Raw genomic sequence first — 14,849 nt, 5'->3', positions numbered from 1 at the left:
AGTATTTTAATATTAATATAATAGTATATAATTTTATAAAGATTTAATACTGTATTAATAATAACCATATATTAAGAAAAATATAAATACTTGTTGATTTTATATATACTGTATATATATATATATGATATCATTTGATGTACATGTTGGATTTGCAAGCACATTATTATTGAAAGCATATTATTGTATATTCATGCACATTAGAGTTGGACATATTCTCATTAAAAAAAATGGAATAGCTTGAATGAAAATAGGATGCAGGATGCCACTCTGTATGTTAGTAAGTGTGAGAAAATAGGTGAGAAATGAACTGACACCCACACACACACACATTCCTTCAGGTCAGGAAGGGGGAACAGGCTTATTCAGTGTCAGCAGGGATGCTGAAAGGTGAGAACATAAGTCACTTTAAGCAAATATGATCTGTCTGCAGCATCCCTCTGTACAGCAGTTTAGCAGGTGAAGGTGTTTATTTCAGTGTATGACTCCAACATGTTTTACCTGCTTAAACAGCACACCAACAGGTACATATGAGAACCTTCATACACCTGGTAGTGCATTAAGGTCAAAGCTCTCTCATGACATGCTTTTTCATTTCCATAGAGGCTTGGAATTTGAGATTTATTGTAATTTAAAATATTGAGAAGATTGAGATTCTGAGTAGAGATACTGTACATATACAATTTATCAGCAGCATTGTAATCAGATAAGATATGGCAGGAGAACAGGACAGCACGTTCACAAGGTTTAACATGAGTTTTTTTTTAGAAATGAGTGTAAATAATGACCTGTGAATAAAGTTTTATAAAGAATAAAGAATACATTTTTAGTTAAATTACACTATTAAAGAGCTGACTGAACATATGTCATTCTAACAGAAAAATGGAAGAAATATAGTGATGATGACAAACCATTCCTTTGTCCTGCAACAGATGACTGTAGAACCAGAAACGTGTTCATATTTTGTGATGTGGTTACAGGGCAGATGGCAATGTGTCAGTGAGCTGATAAATCATTTAGCGTTTCTATATCACTCAATAGATGACGCCCCAGAACAGCTGACTTTAAATTACTTTATGAGTCAGTCTGACAATGTTAATTGTTTTTATGTTTTATTAACATGTAATATTGAATACAAAATGCAGTCATGCTGAATACTGAAAAAAATAATAAGATTGCATTACTGATTATACAGTTCATGATAAGCATGTTAACCGCTAAACTGAACAATTCTGCCCAATATCCTGCTCATTTATAATTATCAAGTTGTCATTTCTTTCCTGAACATGCGGTATGTAAAGTGTGTAAGATGTTATTTTAGTCTCATGATTCTTTTTTTTACACCTAAATCCATTGCTCCCAGCTATCTGTCCCTCTCCTAGTTTAATCATCCCATTTAGTTAACAGCTCAATGGGTCAATGACCTGGCATTCCAGCCTTTTGATACAATACTTGCCATGCTGTACTTCCAAAGAACTTCTGTCAAACCATCATGGAAGACATTCAAGAATCTTTGAGGAAAAGCCAAAGCAGAGAAATGACATTTGCTGATTGCTTGGACTGTCAATAAATCACAGCAGCGCTGATGGTGCATAGAAAAGCAAGACAACTCTATAGGAGTGTAAAAAATGTGTGCATACATGCCTACTTTTTTCAGCTCTGAAATTACTTGTCAAGACTTGCATGTATGAGATACTTAAATATAAGTACAAGGCTTACAGAAACATGAATACATTTATTTTCTATATAAATATATATTTAGAACTATACACAATTGAAATTATTTGTATGAATAAAATAACTGAAATAATTCAGGAAAAAGAAAAAAAATTAAGAAAGGGTTTGACTTGTTTAAGCATGTATGGCCTTGAATGTAGAACTTATGCATGCCGTAAGTATTACTATGGGTTTTTATGGCCATGGTTGGTGATGCATATTAGTTGTGCCTCACAGTTCACAGACACCAACCTCCGTGGAATACTGCAGTATAGACACTCTAAAGTGATAAAAGGAAACAAGAGTTTCGCCATGCAAAAGCGTGGTGGACAGTGGGAACTTCACATTTACTAAAAGATAATTCCCTCATAAAGTTCTTTAGATTTGAACTATAAGCTTTTCCTAATCAGACATTTTTTTGAAGATCTTAAGATCTTCTAAATGGTAAAAGTGAGTAATATTTGTAACAGTGTCTATGCATGGGTGTGTATAAAGCGAGTGTTTGTTGATATGAAAGTTTTCAGCATGTCTCTATTTACTTGTGTAAGATATGTGACTGAGTGCAGTGTCTCTAAATTACAGTCAAATGCAAACATTCTGAAAATGTCTTGATAAAAAATGTGTTTAAATGGATAAAAATAACGAAATATAATAAATACAAAATGATGTATATTATATGTCAAGTAAAAAAACAATTGAGACTTAAGTGAGCGTAAGTCACACACATATTTAAAGGAGTTCAAGTGTCGCCTTCTATTTTAGAAGATCAAGATGATCAAGTTTATGCAAAAATACAAAAATGTCCTTAAAGCCCTGTTTATTAGACATTTTGACATACCAAACTGTATTAACACATATTACAGCAAACCATCATAGTGGATGTAGCATGTAAAGATACTATTTTATTTATACCCATGCTGAGCCTTGACAAAAATTACGAAGATGAATGCTACCTCCATCTAGTGGTTTGGAGTTTGGTTAAAGGTTTACCATCATAATAATGCAAAAACAGTTATATTAAAATCTAATAGTTTTTTTTTTTATTTGAACTGCATAAAATGTTACAATTTTGAGAATGTCACTAGTGTTTCCAGTAACACTGAACGAACAGCTCATAAGGAAACATCCTGATTGTTTCTGGAGAATACAAAATTTAGCACCATTAAGCTTAATACTACAGTGCAAAGTTCCCATTTCAGTATTTTACAGAACTAGGTATTTCAAAACAGTACTACTGTATTATCTTACATTCAATTCCATGCATTATGTTTAAGATATGTTTTCCCAAAAAGTTAAAATTCTCAAGCTGTTGTATAGTCAAATATGTCGCTCAATGAACTGCTGAATGAATGTGAACACTACATGCTGCGTAGTGCAGAAGGGCATAGCTGTGATTTCTCGGCCTCGGGCGCCATCTAGTGCGGATTCACGAACAGACCGAACTAATAGAGTAAACACTACACTACAGTACATTTGTGTCCCCTGAGCACAAAAGCAGTCATAAGTAGCAGAGGTATATTTGTAGCAATAGCAACAATATATTGTATGGGTCAAAATTATCCATTTTTCTTTTATGCCCAAAATCATTAGGATATTAAGTAAAGATCATGTTCCGTGAAGATATTTTGTTAGGTTTCTACCGTAATTATATCAAAACTTAATATTTGATTAGTAATATGCATTGCTAAGAAGTTCATTTGGACAACTTTAAAGGTGATGTTATCAATACTTTTTTTTTTGTACCCTCAGATTTCAGATTTTAAAATGGTTATATCTCAGCCAAATATGGTCTATAATATTATGTGCTTTTTGGTCTTTTTTGGAACTTAACAAACACTGGCCAAAGTACAGTATGCATACATTATGTGGAAGTGACCAGTCAATATTCTGCATAGGATTTTTTTAAAGAAAACTGGTTAAAAAAAAAGCTTGTGCTCAAGAAAAAGATGCTGGAATCCTCTTCCTCAACTAATATGCTTTTTCTTATTTTTGACAGTAGATTGCCAAGGGATATGGGTTTTAAATACAGTGCACTGAAATATAAACTCACAATACAACTGATGCGATCTAAAACTTATTAATTCCTTTTAGGTCATATTATCACACAAGAATCTGTTTGAATTAAATCATGTTCTTCAAAAGGTTCATCAGGATGACTTCGGCCCTTCTCTGTACGTAAAAGTGTCCATAGACAGTCTATGGTTTAGCGACAGGTATTTCTGCATACGCAAGACAGGATAAGATATATTAACTGTATGCATTTCATGTTTGTAGCGACCGGAGGTGACCATTTGTCTGGGTTGTAGATGTATTACGTCCAGTGGTAGGGTTGGACGGTAAAGCGATGGAAGGTTGCTTCGTGTCCTGTGTGACGGGGGGTGATTGGGCTGGGTGTGAGTGTGTGAGAGCTTTTGACGATGAAGTTCTGCTGGGTTGGGAAGGACACAACAGGTTGAGGGCAAGACGAGTCTGTGGGGACGTTTCCTCAGTTTAGGCTGAAAGACCAAAGATTTCTCTAACATGACTTTACCGGAGGAGAGGGTAGCACAGGCCTTCTTTACCTCTTCTGATTGGTTCTCCTTACCAGAAATGCAATGGCTGCTTATGAGCGAAGACTTGTAACTGCTGGATTTTGATGGCGGATCAGGGTGAGACTGAGTAAGAGGCTTGTAAACAGGGGCTCGAGGACGCCTGATTGAAGTCCCCTCTACGAGAAGATTCACTCCCACATACTGAGGAACCTCTACTGCTGCCTGAAGACAGAAGAAAAAGACAATATTTTGCATCTAGAAAATAAAGTTAGTTTTTAGGACACTATTTTGACCCAAAAAGCTATTAGACAATTACATTTTCCCCTCACTGATTAAATCGATCAATTTTTAATTATTTTAAAAAAGTTATAAGTGAAAGTTTGGAGTCAGTGTTTTTTTTTTGTTGTTGTTGTTTTTTTTAATAATAATAGTTTAATTCAGAAAGGACACTTTAAATCGATAAAGTCACAATAAAGATTTCTATTTCAAATAAACGCTGTTCTTTTGAATTTTTTAAACATCAAAGAATTCTGAGAAAATATATAATGGTTTCCATGTTTCCACATTAAGCAGCACAACTATTTTCAACATAGATAATAAGAAATGTTAAAAATTACAATATATCAAAAATCATATTAGAAGAATTTCTTAAAGAATGTTTGCTGAAAATTCAGCTTTGTCATCACAGGAATTAAACACATTTATTAATTTTATATCATTTAAAATAGAAAACAGTTATTTTAACGTGGTAATAATACTTTACAATATTACTGTATTGCATTTTAGATCAAATAAATGAAACCTCAGTGACCAGACCATAAGAAAGATTAAAAAAAATCTGATCATAAACTTTTGCTAAGTAGTATATATATGTTTTTTTGTTTTTTCCATTTAGTTTGGTGATCTTGACATTATGTATGTGTACCTGTTTGTATATGAGTTGGAAGCCACCAGTGTGAGCGTTGCGGTCACAGCGTCGATCCAGCACCACCCGCAAGGTGTCTTCCTGTACAGCGGGACAGAGTCGAGCTGTGACCCCTGTGGAGCGTGCCATGGTGGGGCTGGCATTGATCTCCAACAGCCAAGGTCGCAAATCCCGTCCCAGCATAAAGTCAGCTCCGTAGAGCTCAAAACTATTTTTGCGAGGTTCCACACTGTCCTGTGCAGTCAATAGAGTTTGGATAATGGCCTTCTGCATACCTGGAACAACCACCCCTTCCCACAGAATATCCTGGCCTGAAGCAGCCAACCAGGTGCGGAACTGTGAACATGACCACATGCACTCAGCGGGTAGACAAGGATTGCGATCTGGGCTTGGTTGAAAATGCTTCTGGATGGAGTTGTTGCAAAGATGTACAGAACTGAGAGTGGATAGCAGAACATTTTAGATTAATTGAAGCCTATTAAATAATATCTCTTAAAGGAATAGTTCAACCTGAAAATGGAAATTCTGTCATCATTTTCTCACACTTGTTACTTCAAATCTACATTACTTCGTTTTATCTACAGAACACAAAAGTATATATTTTCTAGAAGTTCAACAGTTTTTGTCATTGCAGTAAAAGTCAGTGGGGTTCAAAACAACACTGGATGAAAAAAAGAAATAAAGAAAGAAAATAAAGAAATATATGTGTATATATGTATGTATAGATAGATAGATAGATAGATAGATAGATAGATAGATAGATAGATAGATAGATAGATAGATAGATAGATAGATAGATAGATAGATAGATAGATAGATAGATAGATAGATAGATAGATAGATAGATAGATAGATTTTTCTCAAAAAGTTTTTAACAACTTGCATGTGTAAATGTTTTAATTTTGGGGTGAACTATCCCTAATGTTTGGCATTTGTTTTCTCACCTATCCAGTGTATGAGTGGAGTAAGGCTGGGTGGAAAATCGGAGGTAGCACTCACGGTAGAACCACACAGTAAGAGGGTTCCAGTCTGTGACCAGGAACCACTGTCTTACATCAAACTTAGTGTCATGCACAAGGAGAGGCCGCTCCAAGTACTTTTGCACCACCCACTTACTGTCCTTCATAATGCCATGGTCTGCATTTACTAAACTCAATATCTCATCCAACCTGTTCATGCACATTATACCTACAACAGTAAAGTCAAAGTAAATTAAACAGTTTTGCTGTATTTTTATTCCACTTTTACTCCACAGTCTTCACCTACTCACCTCTGCCTCGTGACTTGGCCCCAGGTTTAATGATCCAGATGTTGCAGAATCCATCAGTCTCCATCTGAGGGCAAACACAATTCATCTGCTCCAGCATGCATTTACAACGCTCCAGATAAGCTTCACAGCCCTCTATCATCAGTCCTTCACTGCAAACGAAATCAGCAAGAAAGCTTTTGCACTGTTCTACAGATTAGAAAAATAAAAAATGTTTGCATTCTTTTCTAAATCTTTTGTGCTCTCGCAAGACTCCAACAAAAAGTTTTTGTTTTTGACATAACTGTGTGTACAAATTCTGTAATTTGTCTGATGTTAGAAAGTTGCATACATTTGGAATAAGACATTTTTGCAGCTTCGTTTTATTAAATGATTTTCATTATAGAATTTCAGCCATCAAACTTTTAAAGAAACATGATATGACTCATTAAGTGCACTATAAATAATAATCAAAAATCATACTCACTGAATAACTAAATAATAATTCCGAAGAAACACCTTCCACTGTTGCTCTGAGAGGGTAGGGATTGTTTCCAAAGTGTTGTCTATGTCACAGTGTTCTAAACTGTTAAGATACTCCTGACATATATCCAATGCATTGTCAATTATCGAGGTTCCAACCGTCTGATTGGCATGCTGTTTACGCAGCTTGCTCAGACCTAAAAAGGAGGGAAGAAGATGTGTGAATAATTTTAAGTCCTAATGTGGGTATGTCTGTGTTAGTGTGTGCCATACCATGAGATTTAGCATCATACATCTCTCCGGTTCTCTCCCACTCTGAATCCCCTCCATACTTCTCCAAAACATACAGCAGTAGACTTGTGCATGCAGTTCTTCTGAAGTCCTCTGTAAAAAAGAGAACAACATCAATTTCTTTCAGAAGATCATGTCCGGTTCAATCCAGCAGGTTCAATCCAAGGACAGAGCAACCCATGAAAAGCTACATACTGTAGAACATAGGTCACAACTGTGCCTGTGTGCAACACATTTAACCCGAGACTGCCCCAGGGAGACTGTGCAGTTCATGTGGTGTAAATCTCTTTGGGGCAAAATAATCTTTTAAATGAAAAGGAAACAATTAGCCAACAGGGGACAATAAAAATTAAGAGTACTGACCAATAAAAGCATGTTTATCATCCTCCGCCCCAAGTCTGTAGCAGCGTGGGAAAAATGTATCGGGATCTGCTGCATCAAACCACTGCAGATTTCTTAAGTGTATACACAAACCAACCTGAAATATATGAAATGAAAGGTAATGAGTAAGGGAAAGTGTTTTTATATAAAAGAATTTTGGTTTAAAAATTTGTCATGAACCTTGGTGGTGAAAGATCCTGCCTTTGCGTAATGATTGGTCATCTGGTCTTTACGTAAAGATCGACAGTCGATTGAATCCCTCCTGGTTGTCCAGTAGAAATATGGCGTCTCATTGCGAACCAACCGTGTCTAGGAATTTTAAATAATGATCAGGGACTGTCCACTGTCGACAAATCACTTCCAGCTGCTAGGTAAACTATCAGTGAAATGGAATTCCAGAGTTTCTAAACGTACCATTAGATCGTAAAGATCATCTGCCTCATCGTACCTCTCTCCCTCTTCTCCGAAGTCTGTATAAAGAAAGAGAGAAGGTGGTGTGACAGTAGTCAAGGGACAGAGAGCATGATCTATGTCGCTGGCATCTGTTTGCTGGAATGAGTGGTGTCAGGTTAGCAACTCAAACTATCATATCGAGCTTTAGATTACAGTGGGTCATTAACTAAACAGTTTCACAGGATGCATCAACCATAGCATTTACAGTATACGTCACACACACACACACACACACACATACTCACATTTGTGGTTTGTAAGATTGTTTAAATGTCTCTTGTCTCTTGCTAACCAATGCTGCATTTATTTGATTAAAAATACAGTAACAAATTTACAGGGTTTCTGCAGGGTTTAATCAGTCAAATTTAAGACTTTTTAAGACCTTTTTATGACTATTAGGATTTGAATTTATGACCTACACGAATTACGATAAATAACTTCAGTCATTAAAATTCCTTTCAAAAGTCTTTTTTTATTGTTGACTTTCATTGAAAGTAACAAGTTTTATTATTTAAAGAATTATTCTATTATTTCTTAAGATTAAGAAACTGAAGCCTTCGCCTTCGAGTATCAACAACACAGGAACACTTAACAATTGTAACATTGTAAAGTAACATTGTAAATTAACAATTATTTTATGGCATTACTTTCCAAAATAACAAGTGTAATTGGTGTTTAGTCACAGTATTCAACACCCACAGGCAGGGCCGTAGCTGGGGTTTGCGGGGCCCCGGTGAAGGTTGTACCAGTGGGCCCTGTTTGAAATTGTTTAATTTGTATGTTTGTTCATTTTTATTTATTTGTGCTATTTACACAATGTTTACGTTTTTTTTTCAAGTTTGTAGGTGTCCAGGTACAGAAACCGAATAATTAAATGTAAAATAGCACTGGATAGTCTTTAATGTATAAATTAAATATACAATCAAACCAAAATTTATTCAGACACTTTGAACATTTCTCACATTATTACAGTTTATTTGCTATTGCTTCTAAAATGTTATATATAGATAGATAGATAAAACATTTATATCTATCTATTTTCTTTGGGTATAATATGTCACAGTTTGCTTATACTCACTTACATAAATGTATTAGTGTCCTGTACCTACTAGTAAAATATGTATATCATAAATTATATCTGGAGTCTGGAGAATTTTTTGTTTGACTGTACATAAATTCTTGTTAAAACTACAAAGTAATGCAGTCAAGAGCAGTGAATGATTTTTCTTTCATTTTCTTGGATTAACATTACAGCAGTTGTAACTAAATTAGGCGCGGTCACTTTAAGAGACGATGAACGCATCTTTTTCCTCAACTGTTTACTTTCACTTAAGAAATAACTGACAAATAACTGGAAAAAAAAAGTTTTTTCGAGCATATTTTCCAAGGCAGGTATTTTGACATATTTTGTATGTATTTGTCGGCACAAGAGCAAAAAGAAGCAAATTCTGTGTACATGCGTTTCTGAGACGCCTTTCTCTGCGTGAGCCATAAACGTGGTGTACTGAATTGGGCTCTTTCACATCCTTTTGTTTGTTCAAAACTGCGATTAGTATTTGTTCGTTCATGTGCAGGAGGTACTGTTCGTGATACGCGGCTATCTCTCCGCACCTAACACAGCTACTCTGTTCAGCTTTTACGCTTCTTGTGTTTGGATGCTTGATTACCGATTGTTAGCGATGGACTTAAGCCAGCTACTAAACGCAGCATCTTCGAGCCATAGATCGTTAAAGGTACATTTCCCCATTGTGATAACCAGGATGATTTTAATTAAGCTAAGCAGTGACTCAGTATGATACAGTATGTTCGGAGTTCGCAGGTTTCTGAGAAAGTCCTTCTGACAAGTCTGTATGCTGCCGCATGGACCTTGTAGTTCTGGAACGCTGTGATACCACCCAGATTCCTCATACAGAACTACAACAGGCGAAACAAATGAATGCCATTGTCGCTGCGAGTGCATTTTAATGGAATAACAAATGAATGGACTAGCATATCAATTTAAGACGTGGCTAAATGTTTTTTATGACCTTGTATGTAAAATCCGGGCGTTTTTATTACTTTTTATGACCTTAAATTCTTATTGTTAAATTTATGACTTTTTTTTTACTTTTTATGGCCCCGCGGAAACCCTGAATTTAGTATTGAGATATATTATTATAATTTAAATGTTTTTTTTCAAATGTAATTTATTCCTTTGATGGTAAAGTTAATTTTCAGCAGCCATTACTACTACTCTCATGTAGGGATGGGCGATATGGCAAAAATGTCATATCACGATTTTTTCCAGAAATTCACGATTTAAACTTGATTCTTTGTCAAGTTGGTTTTACTATTTTGTAAAATAGTAAAACCTCAAACAATAAGTTGATTGAGCATTACAGCCAAACTAATTTCCCTATTTTAAAAACAAAGCCTTACAAGGTAACAAAATCTAAAATAAAGAAAATGGCAGGCCGAAGTGGGCAAAGATACACGTTACAAATACACACAATATACAAATAAAACAAAAAGGTTTCAGTTACAGTAGGTGTATTTAGCATTAGTATTCAAGAAATTTAATTAACAAATAAACAAAAATTAAATCACTTTAATATTATTAAACATTAGGGATAGCTCACCAAAAAAAGACAATTCTGTCATCATTTACTCACTCTGAAGTTTTTTTTTTTTAACCCGAATGAATTTCTTTCTTCTGTTGACAGTTGCTTGTCCCCAGTTACTTCCATAGTATTTTATTTATTTTTTCCCCACTATCATGTTTGTTTACCCACTTTCTTCAAAGTATCTTATTATGTGTTCAGCAAAAGAAAGAAAAGAATACAGGTTTGGGACAACATGTGAGTGAGTAAATAATGATAGAATTTACATTTTTGGGTGAACTATCCCTTTAATGACAAAAGGTGTTTAGTACTGTTGCTTTAAGAGCTGCATTTAATATACACAGGCACTCGTCCATTTTTCTCTCAGATGTTTACTATCACTTTAGATATAACCAACTGTGTTTATATGTAATCCTTGTGTTTTCAACTTCCACTCCAGTATTAAGGCACTGCTGACAAGCTTTTTAGCGTGCGTGCGCTTCATGTGTAGGCGTTTAGAGTAAGAGTAAGCACAAGTCAGAACAGCACGCAAATTAAATGTTTAACAGGCAGGGCTTTAAAGCACATGCAAATAATGTACTTTTTTGATTGTGTGCAGTGTCCCCTGAGAGTAACTACAGCTGAGATACCATTTGATGTGAAGCCTTTATTGAGACGGAGGCGCGCTGTAGCACGATATTACAATATTTTTTCAAAAGCAGATCATAGAGACATTTTAATCATCCACGATCAAAAATCATCATATCGCACACCCATTTCATGCTCCTTTAGAAATCATTCTAATATGCTGATTTCATGCTCAAGAAACATTTCTTCTTATTATTATGAATTCTTGTGGAACCCTTGATTTTTTTCACATTACTTTCATGAATGGAAAGTTCAAATGAACACGTTTATTTGAAATATTACAGTATACATGTCTTTACTGTCACTTTTGATCAATTTAATGTGTCCTTGCTAAATAAAAGTAATAACTTGTTTAATAAATGTAATTGTGGAAAAACCCTAACCTTCTGTTGTTTAAATTAATGAATTATGGTTACTTAGAAACAGGGATCATGCTGATTGACAAAAAGGTGCTAGACAAAGTTGACTATAGCTATTGAATATTTTAAATATGGTAATTTTTAATCATGTTTACATTTAAAACATTCCCAACAGAACAGTGTGTTTGCAACTAACTTCTGGGTACAATTTAGTCCCCTGTGTATAGCTAGTAAACAAACCCACGTGCACACACACAGAAACCGACCAGCCTTATTATGTGTCTATGCAGAGTGATGCATAGTATCTCATCATAGTTCTGTCAGAGACTCTCACCATCATCATCACTGCTGTCTCCCTCATCTGTGGCTTCTGTTTCAAGATCATGTCGACGTGGCTGGGGGACAGAGGGCCATGGTAGGCGCCGCTCCACCCATCCTCTTGCACGCAGGCCTGCACGGATTATAGGATAGGGACCCAGCACTGAGAACACTTTCTTCTCCTACATTAGAATCAACAAAATAAACAGTGTATGTTCATTGAGATCTTGATGTCATCTCATCATTATTATTATTATTATAAAATTAAAGATAATTTGGAGTTCATCCATGCACTTCTTCTGCTGTGATTCATTAGGATTTTAGAAGCCTAACCTTTATAGCCTTGTCCACTAGAGTCTTAGCTGTCTTCAGTCTGTCCCCACTTAACATAGGCAGATTTACATAATTACAACGAGCTCTTCCTTCCAAGGGTTGCACTGTGACATACAGAAATGCTTTACAAGAATGCTGTACAAAATAAATAACAGGGTTGATCTTATGACTCTAGGATTTGGCAATGGTTGTGTTGGCAAATATAAAGAAAAAAAACATTAAATTGGTCTTCAATATCTGAAACAGTTCATAGTTCAAATCATGTTTTGATTTCAGTCTACTAATGTCAACAGTTTTGTTTTATTTTTTTTATTTTATTTTTTTGAGGGGGGGTTAGGTGTAGGTTATTAATATCAATATTCCAGTATAAACATCACTGTACCTATGACAGTTCTAACTGATATACACTACTGTTCAAATATTTGTTCAAGTTTTTTTTGATGCCTTTCAAAAACATCTTATACTCACCAAGGCTACACTTATTTGAATAAAATACATTAAAACTGTAATACTGTGAAATATTAACAGAATTTTTTAGTTTTCAGTTTTTTCAGGATTCTTAGATGAATAGAAATTTTAAAAGAACAGCATTTATTTGAAATAATAACTTTTTTAAACATAATAAGTGTCTCTACCCTTTGCTTGCTGAATACAATTATTCTTATAAAAAAAAACCTGTTGATCCCATACTTTTACTTTCAACTTCTAATATCTCTGTGAGTATGTTAGGTGACATCGTAAGAGGGGAAAAAATGTGTATATATATTAAAATGTGGCATACTGTACCTTGCATATGTTGGTGCATGCTTGAGTTAATTCTCATATCACTCACAAAATGGGCAAGTCTTTCCCTTTTCAACCTAAAGTTCGAAGTGAGATAAATTTAATGCACATTGTTCACTCATTAACTCTCTCACACAGCAATATATATTAAAATGGAGAGATGACAGCTCTCGGTCACAATGATAACCATGAGAAGTGAAAGCTGTCCGTGTTTTAATGCATCAATAGTTGAACACTGTAATTTATAACTGCCTGGAAACGACTTTACACAGAAGCTCATGCTCGGATCAAACATACAACAAAGAAAAAAAATTCTATGCGCATTCCTCCCCAACTCAGTAGAACTGTACTGAGTAAATAAAGAAGCACGTCGCAATATTTAATTTCAAACTTATTTCACTAGTTTATAAATCCACTTGACATTATAAAACTTAAAAAAATAACAAAAACACGTGGAGCTCCGCAGGCCCGTTCACGGCCATATTGATCTTGAGAATCGCTGAGCAAACTCACCTGGACTGCGACGGTCACCTCTGGATTTGACACCCGCCAGAAGCAGTCTGTTGAAATCGATAAGGTCACTGGTGCGGCCAGCCTGCCAACCCCGTAGAGCTGCGGAGAAAAGCTCGTTCAGCGCGTGCGCACGGCACACACTCCAGCTACACGGCGCTGTTTACATCACCCTTGACAACTGTTTCCTGGAAACGGATGACGCCGTGCGTCAAACCCAGCCGGAACACACAATGCTACAGTTGTACACTGAGGAATTTAATATCTAATATTCAGATAATGCTTAACAACAACGACTATTTGTGAAATATTCAATTAGCATCCCTTCATTATACTCTTTTGGCTCCATTAAATTAAAGATATACAGGCTAGGTTTTTGATTTATTACGAACATTAGCGCTAAATATAGAATGTTTCAGAAATGTCAGTGGGGTTGAAATCCACATCCTCATTATATAGAGATCTCCTCGGGGGCACAGTAATAACAATTAACTAACATTTTAATGTCTATTAAAAGTGTCATAATTAGTCGCTTTGAAAGGCACTTGAATTGTTCACTGTTCCATAACAGATTGATTGTTAAAGCGTCATATCAGTTGTCAAGTCTACGTGATCTTTTAGCTTGGCCAGAAAGAACACAATAACATGCACACATCACAATTTAGGCTATCAAATGCATGATTACTGTAAGACTAAACTGCTCCATAGACACTGCGTGGACTGCCTCTAAAATATTTATGTTTTGCTTTGTTTATTTGTGATTACCTGTCTTTTTGGAATAAAGTCGGTCTATGTAAGGCTGCCTGTACATAAGAAAAGACACTAGATGGCAATGTATGCTATACTTTAAAGAAATGTTATGAGTCATGAGTTGAATGAAAAACCGAAATTTATAACACCATGGTGTTAAGCGTCTTTATATATCTTATGGAAAGCAGAGAGAAAATAATTACGTAATTATAAATACTTTTTTATTTAATTATTGTCTAGATAAGCAAAATAATGATTTTACGTATGCAGACATATTTGTATCGTGAAAAATAAATGAGTAGCATTGTTAATGGCGTTTATTCATTTATCGTAAAAAAATAAACCCCATTCACTAATCAATTACGGCATTTTGGCTTTAAAAAAGTAGTTTACCTAGACACTAAACCATGCTTTTTCTACATTGCGTATCACTATACAACACGATCTTATATAAACTTCTCTTACTTGAGACGCTGTCACGCTATTCACATTATTTTCACTCTCATTAATTGTACAACTATTTCTGGCACTTTCTTGTATAGG

The 14,849-nt window shown here is 35.1% G+C and overlaps 1 protein-coding gene across 3 annotated transcripts in view; it reads right to left on the bottom strand.

Moving 5' to 3' along the window:
• Positions 1-3,781: 3,781 nt before the first annotated feature.
• The window catches only part of LOC132161004 (tubulin monoglycylase TTLL3-like), a 30,781-nt gene continuing 19,713 nt past the window's right edge, over positions 3,782-14,849 (bottom strand). Inside the window, exons 2-14 of one of the 3 annotated variants that reach the window (XM_059570772.1) lie at positions 13,560-13,744; positions 13,050-13,123; positions 12,264-12,367; positions 11,947-12,112; positions 7,988-8,043; positions 7,754-7,882; positions 7,556-7,670; positions 7,175-7,285; positions 6,906-7,098; positions 6,443-6,591; positions 6,117-6,360; positions 5,173-5,608; positions 3,782-4,469 (exon numbers count right to left, since the gene is read on the bottom strand). In XM_059570772.1, coding sequence (XP_059426755.1) covers positions 3,864-4,469; positions 5,173-5,608; positions 6,117-6,360; positions 6,443-6,591; positions 6,906-7,098; positions 7,175-7,285; positions 7,556-7,670; positions 7,754-7,882; positions 7,988-8,043; positions 11,947-12,112; positions 12,264-12,367; positions 13,050-13,086 — 2,346 coding nt within the window. In that variant the 5' untranslated portion in view covers positions 13,087-13,123; positions 13,560-13,744 and the 3' untranslated portion in view covers positions 3,782-3,863. Of the gene's footprint in view, positions 4,470-5,172; positions 5,609-6,116; positions 6,361-6,442; positions 6,592-6,905; positions 7,099-7,174; positions 7,286-7,555; positions 7,671-7,753; positions 7,883-7,987; positions 8,044-11,946; positions 12,113-12,263; positions 12,368-13,049; positions 13,124-13,559; positions 13,764-14,849 lie in introns of those variants that run through there. The other 2 variants (XM_059570773.1, XM_059570774.1) reach the window with 2 other exon arrangements.

Source organism: Carassius carassius, chromosome 17 (genome assembly GCF_963082965.1).
Source record: "Carassius carassius chromosome 17, fCarCar2.1, whole genome shotgun sequence".
NCBI lineage: Eukaryota > Metazoa > Chordata > Actinopteri > Cypriniformes > Cyprinidae > Carassius > Carassius carassius.
Note: the sequence above shows the minus strand (reverse complement) of the source record. Positions and strands in the feature narration are given on the sequence as shown.